The 25,102-nt window shown below is 43.5% G+C and overlaps 1 protein-coding gene across 3 annotated transcripts in view; it reads left to right on the forward strand.

The window, feature by feature from the left end:
- Positions 1-13,848, forward strand: part of LOC142289580 (uncharacterized) — a 57,662-nt gene extending 43,814 nt beyond the window's left edge. For all 3 annotated transcript variants that reach the window (XM_075333600.1, XM_075333601.1, XM_075333602.1), the window contains exons 2-3: positions 7,065-7,165; positions 12,285-13,848. In XM_075333600.1, coding sequence (XP_075189715.1) covers positions 7,087-7,165; positions 12,285-13,774 — 1,569 coding nt within the window. In that variant the 5' untranslated portion in view covers positions 7,065-7,086 and the 3' untranslated portion in view covers positions 13,775-13,848. The remainder of the gene's footprint in view (positions 1-7,064; positions 7,166-12,284) is intronic.
- Positions 13,849-25,102: the final 11,254 nt, after the last annotated feature.

Raw genomic sequence — 25,102 nt, forward strand, 5'->3', positions numbered from 1 at the left:
CTATATGAAGGACTATAGGATGCATTATACTATAGGGAAGACTGTGGGGCCCATTATACTATATGGAAGACTATGGGGGATGCATTATAATATATGGAGGACTATGGACATGCATAATACTATGTGGAAGGCAATGTGAGGCCCAATATTCTAAATGGAGAGCTATGAGGGTGCATTATATATGGAGGAATATGTGGGGCCAATTATACTATTTGAAGGGCTATGTGAGGGCCATTATGACATTTAGAGGGCTACGGAGAAGCCTTTATACTTTATGGAAGTCTATATGAGGGCCATTATACCATACCCAAGCAATTATACAGTGAATGTTTGTGTGCGGTCCATAATACTATGCAGAGGGCTGTGTGGTGGCAATTATACTGTTTGGAGGACTAGTGGAGGCCATTATAGAGTGTGAAGTGGTGTTGAGGCCATTATACTGTATGTTGGCCAATTGTACTGCATGGAGGGCTGTGTGGGGAACATAATTGGGGATTATATTGTGCTGGGGTCACTATTCTTTGCTGGGTTAGTTTAGGGGGTACAGTAGGGTCATAATACTCCGTGTGTGGAGCAGGGTTGTGGAGTTGTAGTCGGTGTGCATTTTGGTGGATTCGGTATAAAATGGACCGGCTCCTAAAATATATAATAAATTGGATACAGTAATTAAAGTATGTAATTAATATTTTTTCAGAGGAATTTGGGAAATTTCCTATAAATGTCCGTTTTATTTATTTTTTTTTAACTTCGTTTTATTAACAATTTCAAACATGGTACAACTGACATTTGCCATATAAAGATAGCTCAGTATATAGATAGTAATATTTGAATATAACAATGAACAGTCATATAAAGTCCATAATATCTTTAGCACTTAAGATAGAACAGTGTTATTATCGATACTTCTTATCATTTGCATATACAGTATATCTAATTTTATATTGAGCATAAGAACAGCTCTATCAGCATGACCATATTTTGAAAACAAGATAGAAAGAGGAAGAGAAAAAGAAAGAGAACAACAACAGCTGCATTGCATTATTATATCTCAATATACCATTAGACAGTGTTTCATATCCCAACATCTAGCGGGAACCACCATTATCTGCGTCCGTTTTATTTTTGATCTGAGGATCTCGGCTTTAGTTGAGATGAATCTGAGCTCAACTTCAACTACATGATATAAGTAGTGATGTTACCATTTCACTACAGTAAATTTATCACAAAAATGAGTCACAGTTAAAATCAGAAGTTTCCATCCACTCTATAAAGACACGTTATTATTATTATTTATTATTATGGCGCCATCAATTCCATGGCGCTTTACATGTGAAAGGGGTATACATAATAGGGACAAGTACAATAATCCTAAACAATACAATACAAGACACAGACAGGTACAGAAGGATAAAGGTCCCTGCCCGCGAAGGCTCACAGTCTACAAGGGATGGGTGAGGATACAGTAGGTTAGGGTAGAGCTGGTTGTGCGGCGCTGTATCAGACTGAGGTTTACGGCAGGTTGTAGGCTCGTCAGAAGAGTTGGGTCTTCAGGTTCCTTTTGAAGCCTGTCAAGGTAGGCGAGAGTCTGATGTGTTAAGGTAGATCATTCCAGAGTATGCGGGAGGCACAGGAGAAATCTTGGATGCGATGGTGGGAAGAGGAGATGAGAGGGGAGTAGAGAAGGAGATCTTGTGAGGATCGAAGGTTACGTGCAGCTAAGTACCGGGAGACTAGGTCAGAGATGTAGGGAGGAGACAGGTTGTGGATGGCTTTGTAGGTCATGGTTAGTGTTTTGAACTGAAGTCGTTTGGCAATGGGAAGCCAGTGAAGGGATTGGCTGAGAGGAGAGATCGGGGAGTAGCGGGGGGACAGGTGGATTAGCCGGGCAGCATAGTTTAGAATAGATTGTAGGGGTGCGAGACTGTTAGAAGGGAGGCCACAGAGCAGGAGTTTGCAATAATCCAGGCGGGAGACAATAAGGGCATGTACTAGGGTTTTTGCAGCTTCTTGGGAAAGGAATGTACGGATCCGGGAAATATTTTTGAGTTGGAGGCGGCAGGAGGTCAAAGAGCTTGGATGTGTGGCTTGAAAGAGAGATCAAAGTCTAGGATTACTCCCAGGCAGCGAGCACGTGGCACTAGGGAAAGTGAGTAGCCATTGACATTGATGGATATGTGAGGTGGAGGAGTTGAGTGATGAGAAGGAAAGACAATGAATTTTGTTTTGTCCATGTTCAATTTTAAGAATCGAGCAGAGAAAAAGGATGAAATAGCAGACAGACATTGTGGGATTCTGGTTAGGGAGGTGATGTCAGGTCCAGAGAGGTAGATCTGTGTGTCATCAGCGTAGAGATGATACTGAAAGCCATGGGACTCTATGAGCTGTCCCAGGCCGAAGGTGTAAATGGAGAACAGCAGGGGTCCAAGAACTGAACCTTGGGGGACCCCGACAGATAGGGGACGAGATGAGGAAGTGGTGTGAGAATGCATGTTTTTCTCACTATATGACATGAAATCAGAATAAACCTTTCCCATTTTAGGTCAATTAGAAACCAAAATTATTTCTATTTGCCAAATGCCAGAATAACTCAAGAGAGAATGTTTTCAGGCATTTTTATTTCTGCAAAATCAAAAGTTTCCATACACTAAGAGTACTATGCCTTTAAACATTATGGGACAGCCCATATGATGATGTCATGTCTTTGGAAGCTTCTGATAGGTTTATTGGCAACATCTGAGTTAATTGGAGACACACCTGTGGATATATTTTAATACACACCTGAAACACTGCTTTGTGTAGCATCATGGGAAAGTCAAACGAAATCAGCCAAGATCTCAGGAAGAGAATTGTGAACCTGCACAAGTCTGGTTCATCCTTGAATGCAATTTCCAGATACCTGAAGGTGCCTTGTTCATCTGTACAATTATACGCAAGTACGAAGAAGATGGGAATGTCCAGCCAAAGTGAATATTATGGGAGTTTGCAGCCGCTGGGGACGAGGCCATGTTCCAATTGTGTCCATTTTCTGTTATACAGATAAATCTTTTCTATGTATCTTTCCACAAGTAATATGTATGATTTTTGCTCTAATATTAATGTACCTTTGAAAGAATATTCACTTAGTATTTTTCTTATGTATCTTTATAGTGTGTTTGATAAATGTCCAAGGAAGGACCGAAACGTCACTGATTGACACACATTTTGGTCTTTATTCACTGGATTGAAAAAATAAAACTTTTTTTTTTTTTATTAAATATTTTGGATATTTTGATTGCCGGATTTTTTCTTCACTTTATTCTGATTTGATGTCCGTGAGAAAACCCTGCAGATGTCTTTATAGAGAGTGGAAGGAAACTTCTCATTTCAACTGTATGAGGGAGTCGGAGTTGGAGGTTTGGCTTACCTACTCCTCAGCCCTGGGGTGGAGGAAGTCACTGTGGAGGTATCATACAGTGCTTGTGGGACACTTTTGTTGGTATTACACATTATGGGGCAATGAAAGGGGAATCTTTGGCTTTTAAAAGGAAAATTACTTTGTAAGGGCTGTAAAGTTGGGAGATAGGTTCTTATATGATCCAGTTGAATATTACATTTTTATTTTTGGGGGGAGAGGTACCAAATAGAACTTTCGCTATGGGGTCCTATGATTTCAATGAACACCTTGGTTCGTTCCCTTAAATAAAAACAATTGAATAAAACTAATGTACCTCAAGAAGACTTTCAAAAATACAACATTGTTTTGGACAGGAAAGAAACCTAGGGTTGGTATGTCTACCTTATTTTATAGTTATTCACATGGTGGTCCTGAATTTTTTTTCCACCATAAAGTAGCGGTTCTAGAGTCGTTAAGGGAGTGGTATGATGATTCTACACTGTGTTCCAAATTATTATGCAAAAAATATTTTCTCATATTTTCCTAAATTAACTATATGAATTGCAGTCATTGTTATTTTCCAGTCATCTACTAATCGAGTATAAATGAAATGTTTTTGATCAAACTGCCTATGAAAACAGTATATTTTTAAAAATAATAAACACTCAAAATGCACTCAAAATGCATGTTCCAAATTATTATGCACAGCAGAGTTTTCAACCTTTTTTATTTTTATTTTGAAAAGCAAAATGGTCAATTGTGAAATTATAAGCATTATCAGCTTATTACAAAATGAAATCAAACAGTTTTCAAGTCAAATCTTAATTCTAGGTGATGTTACATTTGCACATAGGACCCCTTGTTCAAAAGAAGCTTCTGAACTCTCTCGTCCATTGAATGTCAGTTTTTGGATGGGTGGTGCTTCATTTGTTTTGCATGTGGACAGAATACCCTCCCAGAGCTGTTGCTTAGATATGAACTGCCTCCCGCCATCATAAATACTCTTTTTGATAATGCTCCAGAGGTTCTCAATGGAGTTGAGGTCAGGGAAAGATGGTGGCCACACCATAAGTTTGTCCTCTTTTATGCCCGTAGCAGCCAGAGATGCAGATGTGTTATTTGCAGCATGAGACGGTGCATTATCATGCATGAAAATGATCTTGCTGCGAAATGCACGGTTCTTCCTCCTGAACCACGGCAGAAAGTGCTGTTTAAGAAACCACATAGATTAAGGAGTTCATCTTTACCCCTACAGGGATCCTAAAGGGGCTGACAATCTCTCTCACCATGATTCCAGCCCAAAACATTACTCCACCACCTCCTTGTTGGCGCCTTAGCCGTGTTTTCATGGGGTGTCCATCAACCAGCCATCCTCCACTCCATCCATCTGGACCATCGAGCGTTGCACGGCACTCATCGGTGAACAAAAGAGTTTGGAAGTCAGTCTTCATGTATTGTTTGGCCCACTGGAGCCGTTTCTGCTTGTGTGCAGTGGACAGAGGTGGCGACAGGATGGCTTACGCAAAGTTGCAAACCTCTGAAGGACCCAGCATCTTGTTGTTCGGGGGACGTTGGAGGCACCAGCAGCTTCACTCGTCTGCTGCTATGACAAGGCATTTTAGCAGCTGCTCTTTTAACCTGATGCAATTGCCTGTTGGAAAGAGTCCTCAATTTTTCCTTATCAGCCGCACACGTGTGTGCTGTGAATCAGCTACATAATTCTTGATTGTGCGATGATCACGATGAAGTGTCTTGGCAATGTTGATTGTAGTCATGCCTTGACCTAAATACTCCACAATTTGTTGCTTCTCAGCAGCCGACACATCCTTTTTCTTTCACATTTTGGCAAAAAATGTAGGCTGCTTAATAATGTGGAACAGCCTTCTTAAGTAGTCTTGCCTTTATTTGGACACACCTAACGCCAAACTAATGTGCACAGGTATCTGCAATTGCTTTCAGTGATATAAAGAGACCTGACACACATCACCAGCAATGAGTTTAAATGACAAAAAATGTCTAACCTTATCACTCCTCAACTCTTTTTGCATAATAATTTGGAACACAGTGTAGTACTCACAAATGGGTGATTGTGGAAAAATACTTGACCCCGCGTGGGACTTTGAGATTTCTACTAGAGGCGCGAGTACTTAGTTCCTTTGCCCCCTCTCTTCCGCTGCAGACAATGAAAGTGGCATTTTCTTACTGGTCTGATCTAGTCTCTACTCGTCAGGTGATTAAATTTGAGTCCATCTCTAGTAGAGTCTTGGAGCTTCATGTGCATGGCCTCATGTTAGGCAATTGGGCGAGGAATCGTATTTTGGTCATGAAAGATATCCTCTTAATTCAGGAGTTGAAACCTTTCTCTGTCCTAATGGATGAATTTGGCCTTCACAGAAATAACTTCTACCAGTATCTGCAAATTCGGCATTTTTTAAATTCATGTGTATTTCCCTTATCCTGCCATAATGCTGTTTGCTCGCCAATACAGCGGTTTTTTAGTTCCTCCTCCTCTCAAAAACACGGCCTCTCAGTAGTATATAAAGTGTTTAATTCCCCCGATAATGGTCCTAAACAAGCGTATATGAGGCGCTGGGAAGGGGCTCTTGCTTTCTCCACAACCCCAGACCAATGGTGGTCCGCTTCTGGCGACCTGCAGAAATATTCCTCCTGTATCAATCATCTTTAGCAGCTTAAGAAAGTTCACTTTGGTACTACACCCCACTGAAGATTTCCATATTCGGTGGTTCCTATCCCCAATCCTGCTGGAAGGGCTGCTCGGGTGTTGGTTCCCTAGGGCACGTGTTGGGATTGCCCGCTCATCCGGCCTTTTTGGGAAGAAGTGTCTAACGTTATTACCTCAGTTAGAGGCCTGGCTGGAAGTTTGAGCGGTCCGCTAGCGGTTTTGGGGATCGGTTTACATATATTCCCTGGCGATTTGAAACCAATTGTATCACACATTCTAATAGCAGCACGTATGTGTCTGGCAGACCACTGGAGAGCAATAAATATCCCCTCTAAATTGGAAATTATCCAAAAAATCAATAAACATTACCAATACGAGCTCCTTGTAACCTCAGATCTGTTTACCAAAAATAAAATAAGGAATCGTTGGTCCCCCTGGGTGGTGTCCAAATTCTCGTCCTTCCAGTCCTGATTGATGGACCTGTTATCTTATTACCTATCATCCCTACCCTTGCTTCCTATGTTGCAAACTGTATGCCCTAACCCTACTATGCAGAATGTTCAGCTGTTATCTGTTTTTACTTTGAATTATATTGTCCTTATGTTATAGTACAAATTTTTCAACTATCCGCATGTTTGTTGCAGTGTATAACCTGTATTATGTAAAATCTTAATAAAAACTTATTGAAATAAAAAAAAAATTACAACATTGGTGACTAAAACAACTCTCAAATGACAGAAAAATAAGCATTAGGGCGTCCAAATTGTGAAGACAAAAAAAATGAAGGAAATCCCAATGTCATAATGTACCACACTAAGTGGCTCCTGCCACGTCTGCTTCTATCCCTGCTGAACTGACTCTGGGGCCGCACGGGCGATATAGGAGGCGTAGAGGCCATGCATCGATTGGTCGCAGGTGCCACACGGCTCTGGTAGCAGAAGCCTCCATCTAGAACCTTCCACATGACTTTTCCTTCTATCCATGACTTTTACAGTATTTATTTTACAGCTTTGAAATTCACGGAAAAGATATGCAGAACGCTGCAGACACAATGGAAAAAGGAGAAATGGATGTGCGGAGTGATGAACGGAGTAGAGACCTTTCCACAGGTAACCCTCCTCAGTGATGCGTCACCATTAAAAAACAAGGAGAACAGTCAAATTCCCAGCTGCAAGGAGAAAATGAAGTTACATTTTCCCTGCTGCCGCTCGTATACAGTCACCGATGCAGTGCGGGAAACAGTAACACTTACCGCTCACAGGCTGTCAGCCAAGGAACAAGAGGGTTGATTACTGTGCGCCCACTATGGCTGCTTTCACACCTCCGATTTTTGCTATGCGGCCCAATCTGGCACTTTGCAGGAAAAACGCAACCGTTTTTTTTTTGCTGCCGGTTGTGTTTCTCCTGCATAGACTTTAATTAGTGCCGCATGGCCTTGCGTTCGGTCCGGTTTTTGCCGCATGCGGCATATTTAGCCGATGCAGCGGCCGGATGGAACGTTGCCTGGCACGTTTTTTCGTGCGGCAAAAAAACCCGCATCGCGCCGCATCCGGCCGATACAGCGCTTTTCTCAATGCATCCCTATGGATGCCGGATGTGGCGCGATGCGGCAAAAACCGCATCCGGCCGCCGCATGCGGTTTTTGCCACTGCGCATGCTCAGTAGCATGCCGCAAGCGGCAAAAACCGGATGGGCCGCATGTAAAAAACGTATGCAAAGGATGCAGTGTTTTCACCGCATCCGTTGCATAGGTTTCACAGCCGGATTGAGCCGCACGGCTCAAACCGGATGTGTGAAAGCAACCTATCTAGTGAGTGGTGACTGTTACAGCCTCTCCCACTGTGCTGGTGACTGGAAGTGAGCAGCTGCTGGGAAGAATGTAACTGAATTTTCTCCTTGCAGTTACTGTGTCACAATCTCTCCATCTTGGACTCCATGAGTGACAATTTTGCCTCTCTATGGAATCAGGGCCATGCCAAGCTGTAGGTTTGTTGAGCGACAGCTCAGCTGTCCAATCTGAAACTGGGAGGTGCTTGGTTTCTTCAGGGGTTTCCTGTTGTGAGTGATTGATCAGTTACTTAGCTGAGTAGTTAGTCCCAAAACCAGGGTATCATGGAGGTGTCAGGGTAACTGAAGAAGGGACCCCCCAAAACTGGCCCTTAGACTAGTGACCTTGTGCTGTCCCTTATCCCTAAGGTAGGCTTGATGGTATCTAGGTCTGGACCGCCAGCGTAACTGTGGCGCCGCTGAGGATTCAGTCGCCAAAAGGTATTGCATCTCATTTAAGGTGGAGTACTCATCCCGGGTAAGGAAGAAGTTAATCACGTGTTCATTTACACAACACACACACACAGCTTAACAGCCATCCACTGGAACTGGGCTAGAGGTGGTCACCATAGCAACGAGACTTTCAAAGCACTAGTGAGTCATGAGGAAGGTGGGGGCAGCATGAGGGAAGTTAGAGAACACACAAACTTTTACCTCAGAATAGTATGAGACTCAGAAGAGCTTAAGAGCTCTCTCAGTTAGGACCGGGCAGACTGGAAGAAGCAGGAGACGACCAGTGGAGCTGTTGAGACACAGGAGCAACTCAGTAGTTGGAGGTAGAGCTCAATAGCTCCCTCAGCATCAGCGCAGACAGAGTGCAGAGCGCTAGGGTGGTGTACACTACACGTTGCGCCATCAGAATCTGTCAGGAAGGGGGACTTCATGTCCCATTGCCCACGACAAAAATCCCGGGGCACAGCAGCACATAGACTCAGGAGTCAAGACCACAGTCGGGCCCACATTTGATTTGCGCTGCCTACGGATGGGAACTTAACTACCAAATACAGGGGTCCCCATGTAGCTTCACGTCACAGGGATCGCACTACAGAGCGCAAGGAAGGAAGGAAGGAAGGTCTCACACTCCACAACACCGGTGGTGGCCTCTGAATTGTCCGGGATCAGCTGGGGCCCATCATGGTGGAAACCGACACTCCGAGGGTAATGACAGAATTGTGCGTAAAAAGAACTTTGACCGCAGCCCCTGTGTCGCCCCTGTCATTGCCGGCACCATTACGGCGCCATCGGCCACTACCACCACCATCATCCTCCCTGGGGCCTAGCTCTACCTGTGGGGAGCCGAACCATCCAGGCTGCGTTACCATTTGCCCCAGAGGAAAACACCCGCAGCGGCGGCTAATCCCTAGCCGCACACCACAGGTAGCGTCACGAGACAATTTCTACTCCCAACATCCTCCAACCTCGCCTTCATCATCACCCATCTCATCATCCTCTCATTCCCCTTTTTTGTGGACACCTTGGGGCCACGAAGTCGGGCAGTGCCACCCGTGGTATCCCTGACCCGCAGCGGCTCGGCGACAAGTATTTAACCCCTGCCCCTTGGTTGCTACATAACACTAACTCCTGTCCAAACCCTGATTCCCCCTTCCCCACCAACCTGGGGTGGAGATGCAAACCCCACAAATACCACAGACACAGGAAAAAAAATCAAAACTCATACACACTGCACACAAAGGAGAGACACAATACATGTAGGGGAGGGAATAAAGTATAAAGAAGGAAATGTACAACGGGGAAACTTCCACACCACTCCAACAGCAATATACTGGTCACCAAGAATAGGATTGCCACAAAGACCGGAACCACAGGAGCATAAGCTGGAGGTATCATCTGCAGCAACAAGCAGACTCTCAAACCTTGAATAAGGAGAAGACAGATGAATAGAAATTAGCCCCCTGAGTTTCAAGGACCCACACACCATTCCACAGGAATTAACTCCTGCAGGACTGGAAAGCAATGGAAAATACTCAGCTGAGGCTGAGCAACTAAGATCAGGTTGCCAGTGAACAGAGTCTGACACCGCGGCACCCCTCGTATGTGGGCCTAAACATGGTTATCTGTGCTCTGATCTATATCTGCCAGACCCGGGACCTCCTTTGACCATCACGATCCGCTATCCTCTTTATACTCTGACCCCAGACCTGACAACGCCTTTGTCTTTTCCCTTAAGTAGGGTTTACACGTTGCGACATCGGTAACAATATATCGTCGTGGTCATGTCGTTAGTGACGCACATCCAGCGCCGTTACCGACATCACAGCGTGTAAACCCCAGGAGCGACGATCACCAATCGCAAAAACGTCTAAAATCGTTGATCAATGACACGTCGCTCCTTTCCATAATATCGTTACTGCTGCAGGGACGATGTTGTCATTCCTGCAGCAGCACACATCGCTATGTGTGAAACCACAGGAACGACAAACATCTCCTTACCTGCGTCCACCGGCAATGCGGAAGGAAGGAGGTGGGCGGGATGTTATGTCCCGCTCATCTCCGCTTCTATTGTCCGGCCGCTTAGTGACGTCGCTGTGACGCCGAACGCACCTCCCCCTTGAAGGAGGGATTGTTCGGCGGTCACAGCGACGTCGCCGACCAGGTATGTGCGTGTGAATCTGCCGTAGTGATAATGTTCGCTACGGCAGCGATCACCAGATATCGCATGTACGACGGGGGCGGGTGCTATCGCGCTCGACATCACTAGCAATTGCTAGCATTGTCACAGCGTGTAAAGCCCGCTTTAGTTCATGGCATGTTCTCTTTGTATCAGACCCTAGAATGTTTGATAACCCTGCCTCACGGCTTGTCCATGCAGTGACTAGCGTCACACACTGTTCGAATAAACCAGATAGATCCTTAAATGCTAGGTACTCAGATTACCACTATATCTGCAGGTAAATAGTGTTTTTGTAGCTGCCAGGTTTTATTTAACCCCTTCTCGATATGTAACGTATTATTACATCCTATTACTTTTTGCGGGCTCAGAAGCTGAGTCTCCATTATTGCCAGCAAATGATGTCTGACTTAACCTCCACTGAATACGTTCGGTTGATACCAGCATTGGCAGCTCGCAGCCTATGGGGTACAACATTCCACATATCCAACGCTCACAGCAATGTTATCATTGGGTGCCTATGGGTCGCCATAATAGCTGGGGATCTGCTAAAGACCCTTTGCCCTATATAAGGGTATTCCTATGAACTCTACACTTCTAGATACGTTCCTTCAGTGGTGTAGTTTCCAAAATGGGATCATTTATGGGAGGTTTCGACTGTTTAGGCACATCAAGGGCTTTACAAACGTGACATAGAGGATGACAGCTAAAATGCCAATTTCTGTTCTCCAAAAGTCAAATGGTGTTCCTTCCCTTCTGAGCCCTGCAATGGACCCAAGCAGTAGTTTTCCACCACATATTGGGTATCGGCGTACACACGAGAAATTGCACAACAGAATTATATGGTCCATTTTCTCATCTTACCCTTGGGAAAATGAAAATTTGTGGTTAAAGCAACACTTTTGTGGGAAAAGTTAAAATCTTCATTTTTTTCCTTCCACATTGCTTTAATTTCTGTGACGCATCTAAAGTGTACTTTGTCATTGCATTACTGCTGTAGGAATATTACAGGAAAGGGAAAAATACATAGCTAATGTGAAGAATGAGTAAAAAGATAGGCATTGCATTACTGCTGTAGGAATATTACAGGAAAGGGAAAAATACATAGCTAATGTGAAGAATGAGTAAAAAGATAGGCATTGCATTACTGCTTTAGAAATATTTGCAAAGATATTCTTAGCTTATGTATTGGCCAATTCATGTGACCCAATTACCTTGACAAGGCGATCTCGTTATATTGGGAACCTAACCTTAAATGCCTCTATGTGTGATTAAAAATCTGCATGTCTGGACAAATAGGTTCCTAGCTAAATAAGATGGTGGACAGACCCTGGCTATAGGGAGGAGTGCTTGGTCAGGTGCTTGTCAAGGTTATTTGGCTCACATGGATTGGTCAATACATAAACTAAAATTCTCACTTTGCAAATATCTCTAAAGCAGTAATGCAATGCATATGTCGTTTTACTAATTTTTCTCATTATGTATTAATTTTTTTTTCTAATATTTCTACAGCAGTAATGCAATTCCAAAGTATCCTTATATTATTAAGTGCCACTGGATATGCTTTTGTAGATATGTTTTATTGACCGCCGTTTTGAGCACTTCGAGGAATGCAGTTTTTAAAATGTCATTTTGTGTATTTTCTGTCACATAGGCCTTTTAAAGTAGAACTTTGCTACACACTTTGGAATTTGTATGAATTTATGTGTGTCTATGTGTATGTTTGAGGTTACATTATTAAAAGCTTATAACTTCAATTTTTTTTATGACAGATGACAGTACCAGGAGTTCAACACAGAATGCTAAGGGAAGTGAAAGTCACAAAGGCGAAAAGCCATATTCATGTTCAGAATGTGGGAAATGTTTTGCTTGGAAATCAGATCTCATTACACATGAGAGAATTCACATAGGAGTGAAGCCATATTCATGCTCAGAATGTGAGAAATGTTTTGCTCGGAAATCAAATCTTGTTAAACATGAGAGAATTCACACAGGAGTGAAGCCATATTCATGCTCAGAATGTGAGAAATGTTTTACTCTGAAATCACATCTTATTACACATGCGAGAATTCACACAGGAGAGCAGCCATATTCATGCTCAGAATGTGGGAAATGTTTTGCTCGGAAATCATATCTTATTATACATATGAGAATTCACACAGGAGAGAAGCCATATTCATGCTCAGAATGTGGGAAATGTTTTGCTGAGAAATCAAATTTTGTTAAACATGAGAGAATTCACACAGGAGTGAAGCCATATTCATGCTCAGAATGTGAGAAATGTTTTACTCTGAAATCAGATCTTATTAAACATGAGAGAATTCACACAGGAGTGAAGCCATATTCATGCTCAGAATGTAAGAAATGTTTTACTCTGAAATCAAATCTTGTTCAACATGAGATAATTCACACAGGAGTGAAGCCATATTCATGCTCAGAATGTGAGAAATGTTTTACTCTGAAATCAGATCTTATTACACATGAGAGAATTCACACAGGAGAGTATTCATGTTCAGAATGTGGGAAATGTTTTGCTCAGAAATCAGATCTCATTACACATGAGAGAATTCACACAGGAGAGAAGCCATATTCATGTTCAGAATGTGAGAAATGTTTTACTCTGAAATCAAATCTTGTTAAACATGAGAGAATTCACACAGGTGTGAAGCCATATTCATGCTTAGAATGTGAGAAATGTTTTACTCTGAAATCAAATCTTGTTAAACATGAGAGAATTCACACAGGTGTGAAGCCATATTCATGCTTAGAATGTGAGAAATGTTTTACTCTGAAATCAAATCTTGTTAAACATGAGAGATTTCACACAGGAGTGAAGCCATATTCATGCTTAGAATGTGAGAAATGTTTTATTCTGAAATCAGATCTTGTTAAACATGAGAGAATTCACACAGGAGTGAAGCCATATTCATGCTCAGAATGTGAGAAATGTTTTACTCTGAAATCAAATCTTGTTCAACATGAGAGAATTCACACAGGAGTGAAGCCATATTCATGTTCAGCATGTGAGAAATGTTTTGCTCGGAAATCAAATCTTGTTAAACATGAGAGAATTCACACAGGAGTGAAGCCATATTCATGCTCAGAATGTGGGAAATGTTTTACTCAGAAATCACATCTTATTATACATATGAGAATTCACACAGGAGAGAAGTCATATTCATACTCAGAATGTGGGAAATGTTTTGCTGAGAAATCAGATTGTATTATACATGAGAGAATTCACACAAGATTGAAGCCATAGTCCTGAATAGAATGTCTGTTTTTGTAAATATTAAGACATTTACGATCTATTAATAAAGAGTTCATTTTATTTCATGGGCCATTACGGTTGTGTACTTTTTATGATGGATCATTTACAAACTTCATCTTTTTACACATTTTTTTTTTCTTATTATAATTTCTAATTATTTCTACATGATCTCTATAATTTAATTTAATTAGGACCACACATACACAGTCTTATGTCTCATGCTGAATGGCGACAACAAAATCTACTGCCTGAACAGCGACCCACTATTCCTGAGAACTGCAGATCCAACCATCTTGCCGTCCTCAGAAAGGCAACTCAAGCTGTATCAAAAGGTAAGAATCTTATTCTTACAATATTCGAATTTGATACACAGCCGATTTTGCAAATTTTCCCATCTGCAAAGAATGGAGAGGGCTGTAATTTTTATTGTAAGTAACTTCAACTGTGACAGAATATAAAAATAAATACAGAAAATTACATTGAATGATTTTTAAATAATGAATTTACATTTTATTGCGAGAAATAAGTATTTTATACAATTTAAATACAGAACTTAGAATTTGGTACAGAAACGTTTGTTTGCAGTTACAGTTTCCTACAGTTCTTGACCCTGTTTGCACACTGCAGCAGAGATTTTTTTTCACTCCTCCATACAGATCTCCAGATCTTTCAGGTTTCTGGGCTGCATTGAGTTTCAGTTCCTTCCAAAGATTTTTTTATTAGGCTCAGGTCCTTAGTTGCCCTGTCTGTGTGTTTCGGGTCATCATCATGCTGGAAGACCCAGCCACGACCCATCTTCAATGCTCTAATACCAAAAAGTTCTATTTTGGTCTCAACTGACCACATGACCTTCCCACATGCCTCTTCTGGATCATCCAGATGGTCACTGGCAAGATACAAATGAGCCGGGATGTGCTGGCATAAGCAGGGGGACCTTGCGTGCCCGAATTTTAATTCATGATGGCATAGTGTTACTGTAATATTTGATAATGTGGTCCCAGCTCTGGTCAGGTTGTTGACCAGGTCCTCCCATGTAATTCTGGGCTGATTCTTGACTTTTCTATACTTACCCCCACCTTGCATGAAGCCCCAGACAAAGTAAGATTGACAGTCATCTTCTGTTTCTTCTATTTTCCACTAACTGCGACAACAGTTGTTGCCTTTTCAGCAAGCTGCTTGCCTATTGGCCTGTATCTTATCCCAGCCTTGTGAAGGTCTATAATTTTTTTTTTCTCTGGTGTGCTTAGATAGCGCTTTGGTCTTGGACATAGTGGAGAGGTTGGAGTGTGATAGAGTGTGTGGACAGGTGTCTTTTATACAGGTAAGATGTTCAAACAGGTGCAATTAAAACAGGTAATGAGTGCAGAGTACAAGGTGTTCTTAAAGAAAAAATAGCAGGTCTGTGTAAGCCTGAATTCTTGCTGGTTGGTAGGTGATTAAATACTTATTTCATGCAATAAAATGTAAATTCTTAATTTAAAAATCATACAATGTGATTTTCTGTATTTTTGTTTTATTCTGTCACAGTTGACGTTACCTACAATAAAAATTACACTTCTCCATTTTTTTGTAGCTGGGAAAACTTTTCATATCGGCATTGTAGCAAATACTTATTTTCCCTATTGTACCTCCTCATGTCACGATTTTACCACTCAGTGAGTGACAGCTCATTCGACATTCAGATTCAGAGTTGTGCCGAGCTCGGTTTTGTTAGTGACAGCTCGGCTGTCCTATCTGTTGCATGCTGATCTGTCAGTAATGAGAAAGACAGTTCAGTAGCCCAATCAGGGCAGGGGTGTGCTGAATTTAGTCCTGGTGTCTCCTGTTCTGAGTGATTATCTGGCTATTTAGCTGGTTGGCTGCAAGAAAAACAACATCCAAATCCAAAATGGCAACATCTGGCTCTAGTACTTTAGAGACTTCTACAAAGACATCCCAAAAGAAGGACTAAGCCAAGAACAGGAAAACCATAACATCAAAACTAAAGGCGCTGGAGGAAGAAGTAAAACAATTCCAAAAACCCTCTGGATACACCAATTACATTAGAGGGAGTTGCAGAGAATCTCTTCCATAAGGTGTAAAAAAAAGCCAGTGGTCCAAATGGAATCCCCCCAGAGATGCTGAAGTACAGCCCACCAGAAATACAAGCTGCAATGGTTAAACTGTTCAATATTGTGCTGAGTGCCGGCTACTTCACTCGTACCTGGAAGCAAGGCCCCATCACACCCATCCACAAGAGGGTGGACAGGTATGACCCTGCCAACTACAGAGGAATATGTGTCCGCAGTAGAGATGAGCGAACCCGATGTTTGTTTTTTTCGGTGGAAAACCGAAGTTTGAGTTCGGATGCTTTACGTGAGCTGACCACTCTGCTCAGGTAAGCTTGCTGCTTAGCCCTGAGCGAGGCGCCTGGAGTATTTGAACAGTTCGCAGTGGGGGTAACAACAGAGTGATCAAATGTAGTGTGCAAAAACCCCCCCCCAAAAAAATAGAAAAACCTCACCCTCCCACTCCCGGAAGTATTCTGCTTATGGCTAGCCATATGTGGGTGGAGATTCAAACTGATAATCAGTGACTTGCTCTAGGGTTCAGGTCGTTTGCTGCCGTCGAATCGAACCTTGACGCATCCGCTCATCTCTATACAGCAGCAACCTAGTAAAACTGTTCCACAGCATCCTGAACAAGAGGACTCTCAGTTTCCTCACCAAGCACAATGTCCTCAGCAAAAGCCAAGCAGGATTTGTGCGAAACCACCGCAACACGGACCACATCTACACCCTGAAGTCTAATTCAGAGCCACGTCCACAATACAAAGCTCGGAAAGTTATATAGTGCTGTCCAAAAGTATTGGCACCCCTGCAATTCTGTCAGCGAATACTCAGTTTCTACTTGAGAATGATTGCAATCACAAATTATTTGGTATTATCTTAATTTATTTTGCTTGCAATGAAAAAACACAAAAGGGAATGAAACAAAAATCAAATCATTGATCATTTCACACACAACTCCAAAAATGGGCCAGACAAAAGTATTGTCACCCTTAGCCTAATACTTGGTTGCACAACCTTTAGCCAAAATAACTGCGAACAACCGCTTCCGGTAACCATCAATGAGTTTATTACAATGCTCTGCTGGCATTTTAGACCATTCTTCTTTGGCAAACTGCTCCAGGTCCCTGAGATTTGAAGGTTCCTTCTCCAAACTGCCATTTTGAGATCTCTCCACAGGTGTTCTATGGGATTCAGGTCTGGACTCATTGCTGGCCACTTTAGTAGTCTCCAGTGCTTTCTCTCAAACCATTTTTTAGTGCTTTTTGAAGTGTGTTTTGGGTCATTGTCCTGCTGGAAGACCCATGACCTCTGAGGAAGACCCAGCTTTCTCACACTGGGCCCTACATTATGCTGCAAAATTTGTTGGTAGTCTTCAGACTTCATAATGCCATGCACACGGTTAAGCAGTCCAGTGCCAGAGGCAGCAAAGCAACCCCAAAACATCAGGGAACCTCCGCCATGTTTGACTGTAGGGACCGTGTTCTTTTCTTTGAATGCCTCTTTTTTTTTTTTCCTGTAAACTCTACGTTGATGGCTTTTCCTAAAAAGCTCTACCTTTTTGTCTCATCTGACCAGAGAACATTCTTCCAAAACGTTTTAGGCTTTCTCAGGTAAGTTTTGGCAAACTCCAGCCTGGCTTTTTTATGTCTCGGGGTCTTTCATTGAGACGCCGACGGATAGTACGGGTTGACACTGTTGTACCCTTGGACTGCAGGGCAGCTTAAACTTGTTTGGATGTTAGTTGAGGTTCTTTATCTACCATCGGCACAATCTTGCGTTGAAATCTCTCGTCAATTTTTCTTTTCCTTCCACATCTAGGGAGGTTAGCCACAGGGCCATGGGCTTTAAACTTTTTGATGGCACTGCGCACCGTAGACACAGGAATTTTCAGGTCTTTGGAGATGGACTTGTAGCCTTGAGATTGCTCATGCTTCCTCACAATTTGGATTCTCAAGTCCTCAGACAGTTCTTTGGTCTTCTTTCTTTTCGCCATGCTCAATGTGGTACACACAAGGACACAGGACAGAGATTGAGTTAACTTTAATCCATGTCAACTGGCTGCAAGTGTGATTTAGTTATTGCCAACACCTGTTAGGTGCCACAGGTAAGTTACAGGTGCTGTTAATTACACAAATTAGAGAAGCATCACATGATATTTCAAACAGTGCCAATACTTTTGTCAAGGAATAACGTTTGGAACTCCATTCTATGTCTGAACTGGGTGCAAAAAACCTAAAAAACATCACTATGGGGAGATAAGGTATGCACACCAGTGACTATGGAAGGGGAATACATGGAATAGCAGAAACTGCTGTGTGAATACTGACATGAAAAATTCAATAGCTATTTGTAAGAATGAAATGTGAAAAATGGAACCTGCATTACTGCCATGAATATATGAATAAAGAGAAATTTAGCTACTGAATTGATCAATGCAATAGAGCCCCAACACTACGCCAAAGTATTTCTCTACGTTGGGGTCCCTAGCTTGTGTGTGTCCTCTCATGCAGTTAAAAAACTTACCGTGTATGGGAGGCTGAGACCCAGGCTATATATACGATGTGGATTGGCAATAGGTGTGTATGGGGAGGGTTCACAAACGAAAAACTACTAACATTAAGGAATAACGTTTGGAACTCCATTCTATGTCTGAACTGGGTGCAAAAAACCTAAAAAACATCACTATGGGGAGATAAGGTATGCACACCAGTGACTATGGAAGGGGAATACATGGAATAGCAGAAACTGCTGTGTGAATACTGACATGAAAAATTCAATAGCTATTTGTAAGAATGAAATGTGAAAAATGGAACCTGCATTACTGCCATGAATATATGAATAAAGAGAAATTTACCCCAACGTAGAGAAATACTTTGGCGTAGTGTTGGGGCTCTATTGCATTGATCAATTCAGTAGCTAAATTTCTCTTTATTCATATATTCATGGCAGTAATGCAGGTTCCATTTTTCACATTTCATTCTTACAAATAGCTATTGAATTTTTCATGTCAGTATTCACACAGCAGTTTCTGCTATTCCATGTATTCCCCTTCCATAGTCACTGGTGTGCATACCTTATCTCCCCAATACTTTTGTCCACCCCCTTTTATATGTTTGGTGTGGAATTATATCCAATTTGGCTTTTTGACATTTTTTTTTTCCATTGAATAGAAATTAAATGAAGATAATAATACCAAAGAATTTGTGATTGCAATCATTTTCAAGAACAAGCTGAGTATTTTCTGACAGAATTGCAGGGGTGCCAATACTTTTGGCCAGCACTGTATGTCTGTTTTGTGGACTTTACAAAGGCCTTTTGCTCAGTGTGGCACCCATGCTTATTCTTGAAATTGCTTTTGAGCGGAATAAAGGAAATGCCTACAATGACATCAAACGCTCCTTGTTACTGGGTTTGTAATGACAGGACGGGCCCCTAGGCTAGTCCTCCGACTTGAGACCCTGCACTGTCCCTTATCTCGGAGGTAGGCTTGATGGTAGCCAGGTCCGAGGCCCCAGCATGACCCTAACTCCTGTCTGAAACCTGATTTTACTCTCCCACACCCAAGGGGCAGGCAGGAAAACACAATGACAAAGTCCCACAAAAGAACACAGAAGAGGGAGAATGAAAATTCGTAAACCCTGCGCTCAAAACACACAGGAGAGACAATATGTGTACAGGGGAATAATGAATAAGGGAAGGAAGTAACGCACTACAGGGGAACGCGCACACCACTCATGAAAGCTTGAAAGGGTTTATCCCTGAGTAGTAACCCAGCATCATAGATCACATAGGATACACTCAGACTGCTGTATATATAGTGCTGTTCACCATTATTGGCACCCCTTAATTTTTTTCATAGACTGTACCATAATTGCAGAAATAAATGGAAATGTGCCAAAGTTATATATTCAAGATTTTTTATTTACTTGTATGTGGATATATTGCGGTCCATAAAGTCTGCACAAGACTTTGTCTGCACCAATAAAAGTATGCACCATATAAGTATGAGGCATTGAATTAGGCCCAAATTATTATGATGAACTTGGTCATTTATCATCACTTCTCTGCCATCATTTAATCATCGTGTCTATCTTCCCATAGGTATGTTTAATCAGGCACCCTACTTTCCCATGAACTGATCTCCTTTCTCTGGTGCTTGTGCTAATATCTGGTATGTTTAATCAGGCACCCTGATTTCCCCATTAATCTGACCTGTTCTTTCTTTGCTTCAATATCTCTGTGGTGTGCTCCAACTTCTCACTGTGACCTTACCCCCCTCCCGTTCCCCATTTTTCTTTTATGACCTTACTTTACTCTGCCTATGTTATGCCGCATCTGGTTTATTTGATGGAGTGACCAAAAGGTTCTTGTTGCACCCCACCCCTTCACAGATGATTGCACTTCTATGTGGATATATTGGGGCCTCTAAAGTCTGCACCAATAAGACAATGCACCATATAAGTGTGATGCATTGAATTAGGCCCGAATTGGGCCGGAAGAGACCGCAAGGTAACTGGATACATAGACTCTGTAAACAATGTTTGTGTTTCTCTTCACTTTCACCTTTAAAATACTTCACTTTTTACTTACCCCCCTAATCCCTAAACCAAGTAATGACCTGGTCATCTCTCCCTCCATCCTCCCCACTTATCTCACCTCCTCCTCAGATATTTTCTTCTACATAACACCCTGTGTCTCCAGACACACACGACCACCTCATGGCCTCTCCTGCTCCCACCTACTAACTCTCTCTGCTTCTCACTGCTGGAGATATCTATCCTAATCCTGGCCCTCCTCACCACATCCCCATTGTCACTTTGAACCCTCATCCACGATCTATGACAAATGTTCACAACCCTTCTAACCTTATACCCATTCACCCAGACAAGGCTGGACTGGAACTAAAATTCAGCCCTGGCATTTGGGGGTGCACATCCCCACTTTTTGCGTGGTGAATGTGCAATATCTTTGTGCACTTGTAGATATTGTAACACGACCATATAACATGCAGTCACGGCTGCGTCCAGTATTACAGCTCAGGCCTATATTGATGATCTATTCTACAGATAGGTGATCAGGGAAGCTGTTGTTGTCACTGGTGATAATTTTGGACACATACCACTTAGGGAATGTGCAATGACATTTTTTGGGGGCAGATCCCACCATGGAAACTACTATGAAAAATCCTGGAATGACCATATACCTCTACACGCTGTGCACAGGATCAGGCTTTTGAGAATCTTTTACCCACTTCAGGTTCCTAAAACCACCAAGTGATTAAAAGAAGTGACCGCTCCATTCTTCTGGTGTTTTCCACTCTGAAAACGTTCTGTATTTTACAATGCAGATCAATGGGAAGGCTCGGAAGATGCCGGAATCTACAACTCCCAGCTTGTCCTTAACAATGGTGAGGAGATGCTGGGAGTTATCAGACTCCAGCCATACAGGAACCACAATACTGATAAGACGCAGGCAATATCACAAATAATCATTTACATCCAGGTACCTTTATAGGTGACATCTTCTGAGACGTTCCCATCCCTTTTGTCTACACGCAGTACAGATGCCATGATGCGGTTTTGTGCCCACCGCTCGTCTCTGAAGACCTCCCTCTTTTTTCTTCAATACTAAACAAAGAAACCTGCAGCACATTTTTACACTAAAGTGTAGGGCCAACCACATTGATGTATGAAGGTGTTGGACCCATACCTACTCCAATAAATATAAGGAAAAAGAGGAACAACGGAGTTTTAAAGGTGCGAAAGTTAAAATACAATTTAATTATGGCACATTTTTTAAAAAGGATTACATAATAGAGTGCAATTTGAACATGACAAGATAATTTGTTGATATACAGATTAAATGTGCAAAAGTATATAAGTACAGTGGGTTGGCAAGGGGTAGTAGCTGGGTATACACCCTACACAACCCGTATCAGAAAGGTCCCCGGGTTTAAAAGCGCACTGGCATTGACTACCGGGAGGGGGTTGGAGGCAGCAGAATTATTACCTAAGGCACCAGTACACACAGCTTGCCGGTGGAAGATGAGCTCCGTGTGGAGGACCCAACGTACGTTTCACAAAGGATTATGGTCGCTTATTCATGGGTAACGTTCTGCATTTTACAATGCAGATCAATGGGAAGGCTCGAAAGATTCTGGAATCTACAACTTCCAGCTTGTCCTTAACAATGGTGAGGAGATGCTGGGAGTTATTAAACTCCGGACCATACAGGAACCACAATACTGATAAGACGCAGGCAATATCACAAATAATAATTTACATCCAAGTACCTTTATAAGTGACATCTTCAGAGTCGATCCCATCCCTTTTGTTTCCATGCAGTACAGATGCCATGATGAGGTCTCGTGCCCACTGCTCGCCTCTGAAGACCTCCCTCTTTATTCTCCAGCAGCACTTCCCCACAAGGATCCTTTACAAATAAAAGTATCATTATACTGCCCCATAAATATCTCCCTTGCTGTGCCCCTAAATAAATAATTGCTGTGCTTCCTTCACAAAATATCCCCCCACACTGTCCTTATCCAAAATACCTCCCACACTGCCTCTCTCCTTAATATACCCCCACGCTGCCTCTTTCCATAATGTCCCCATACACAGCTTCTCCACACTGCTCTCTTTATATTATACCCCCACACTGCCTCTTTCCATAATATCCCCATATTGCCGCTTTTTTTTATTATTATATATTCCTCCCCAAACTGCTCTTTTGTAATCCCGCCTCACACGCATACACAATACAATGCACCCTCCATTACCCTCCCCCCCACACAATACAATTCACCCCCATTACCCCTACACACGCACACACAATACAATGCACCCTCCATTACCTCTCCCCCCATGCACACAATACAATGCACCCTCCATTACCTCTCCCCCCATGCACACAATACAATGCACCCTCCATTACCCCTCCCCACACACACATACACAATATATTGCACCCCCATTACTCCTCCCCTCCCTCACAATACAATGCACCCTCCATTACCCCCCCAGACATAATACAATGCACCCACATCACCCCCTACACATACAAATTATCCCATCACTACACACTCCTGCCTCCCCCCCCTCCCTCGGAATACAGTACTCCCCCTCTGCCTGTCACAAAGCTGTGTTCCTTCACAAATGTTGCACATTATGTGTCCTCAGCCCTTTCCCACTCATCCCCATTAATTAAACCTGTCTCTTCGGCTCCTCCATGAAGCGCTTACCACTGCCTGATGCATCCAGTGTGGTGCCCGTAGCACTGTAATGATGTCAGCAAGGTGCTAATCTCATCACATTGCTGCACGTCGGGGGCGGGGCCCAGTCCCGGCGTTACACTGTTCAAATGTATTTATGTCTGAAAGATGCAAATACATTTGAAGAGGAAGCTGCGGTCACCTGCACCGGCACCGCCGCGCTCCTCAGCAGTGTGTGCATGCCGGGCACACTATCACACAGCAGGGCCGGCAAAGCGCAGCGCGCTCCCTCCTGGTCCTGATGCAGCTAGTGTGCCCGGCATGCACACACTGCTGAGGAGCGTGGTGGTGACTGCAGATACAGCGGCCAACTACAGGGACCGGCCCATCTGGCATTTGCCTGAACTGCCCTATGGTCAGTCTGGGCATGCACCCACCCCCGCTACCCCAGTCCCTCTAACAGGAGCCCTGTCTGCAAAAAACGTTCCTACATCCATGATCTTTTCATCACTAATAAACTCTCCTTACTCGGCATCACAGACATCTGGCCCACCCCTTCTGACATAGCCTCTCCTGCTGCACTTTCTTATGGCGGTCTCCAACTCTCTCACACACCCCTGTCCCAGTAACAAGCATGGTGGAGGAGTTGGTTTGCTCCTGTTCGACCAATGCTCCTCTACACCAATTCCACTGCCACGCTCTGTTACTCTCCCGTCTTTTGAGGTGCACTCCGTCCACATCTACTCCCCCTCCAAACTCCAACTGGCTGTCATTCATCGCCCTCCAGGGCCAACCACCGCATTTTTTGACCATTTCACCAATTCCTTTCCACTGACAGCCCCACTATCATCATGGATGATTTCAACATCCCTATTGACACTGTTCACACATCTGTCTCTAAACATTTAACTCTCACTTCCTTCTTGGGTCTCACTCAATGGTCTTCTGCAGCTTCTCACAAAGATGGCCACACGCTGGACCTCATTTTCACTAGTCTCTGTTTCCTATCTAACCTCTCTAACTCACCTCTTCCCCTGTCTGACCACAACCTACTCACATTCTCTTCCCTCTCTTTTCCAAATACACAACCCCCCTCCACAAACTTTCGCACCATCGCAGAAATCTACACTCCCTTTCTCAGTCCCTTCTCCCTCTCGCAGACATTGCTTCCTTATATGTTGCAGATGCTTCAGCCACTTTATATAACACTAATAGTGTGGTGCCCTAGACAAGCCAGGGGCCACAGGTAACAACACCACCACACCCTACACCCCGGTCAGGTACACCTAAGCCAGACACAAATCCTTGTTGCCTTCCTCCAGGGGCTGATGTCCACACCAGGGGGTGGAGCCAGGCGGTTGGTCTCCGCCCACCGAGGAGTTCACAGTACTGGAGGCAGGAAAAGGAAGTTCAGATCAGTCAGGGAAGTGGAGAGTGCAGTTTGGACAGTGAAAGCGAGAGAAGAAAAGTGGTAGCTGAGCAGACTGAAGTTAGTCCGGGTGTGTGGCCCGGACGGAGGAGCAAGGTTGGCAGACGGTGGTGACCGTCTGCAGGAGTGACCTATCGGAGTTTACTGTAAGGACCGTGGCCCGGCGGTGGCCCGGCGGTACCGGACCGGTACACAAAGAGAAGTCAGCACCATCTGGCAGGGGCTTACGGACCCCGGCAAGGCTAGGAGTCGCCGTGAATTTGCCAAATTCGTTAGCGAAGGGAACCTCCTGGGTTCCCCAGCAGCCAAGTCCCGAAAAAGGCAACAGTCCAACCGTGAAGGGGAGCACAGCCACCGCCAAGGCAACCGTTCCCAGGGCCAGCGCCTGCGGGCAAAAGGGGCTCCTTCAGCACTCATCAAGCTGAGGGAGCGGGTTACCGGTGGGAACCCATTGGGACCATTACACTACAGCAGTGCAGGGAAAGGCAGTCACCACCACCCGACCGAGGAAACAACAACCGCAGCCGTCTGTGGGACCCGTCCATCCAGCCGTGTGTTTTACCGAGAACTGTGTCATCGTTACTGGCTGAGTGAGTACCACCGTGCCGTGCGGCACAGCGCTGCCCCCG

The sequence above is a fragment of the Anomaloglossus baeobatrachus genome, unplaced genomic scaffold (genome assembly GCF_048569485.1).
Source record: "Anomaloglossus baeobatrachus isolate aAnoBae1 unplaced genomic scaffold, aAnoBae1.hap1 Scaffold_98, whole genome shotgun sequence".
NCBI lineage: Eukaryota > Metazoa > Chordata > Amphibia > Anura > Aromobatidae > Anomaloglossus > Anomaloglossus baeobatrachus.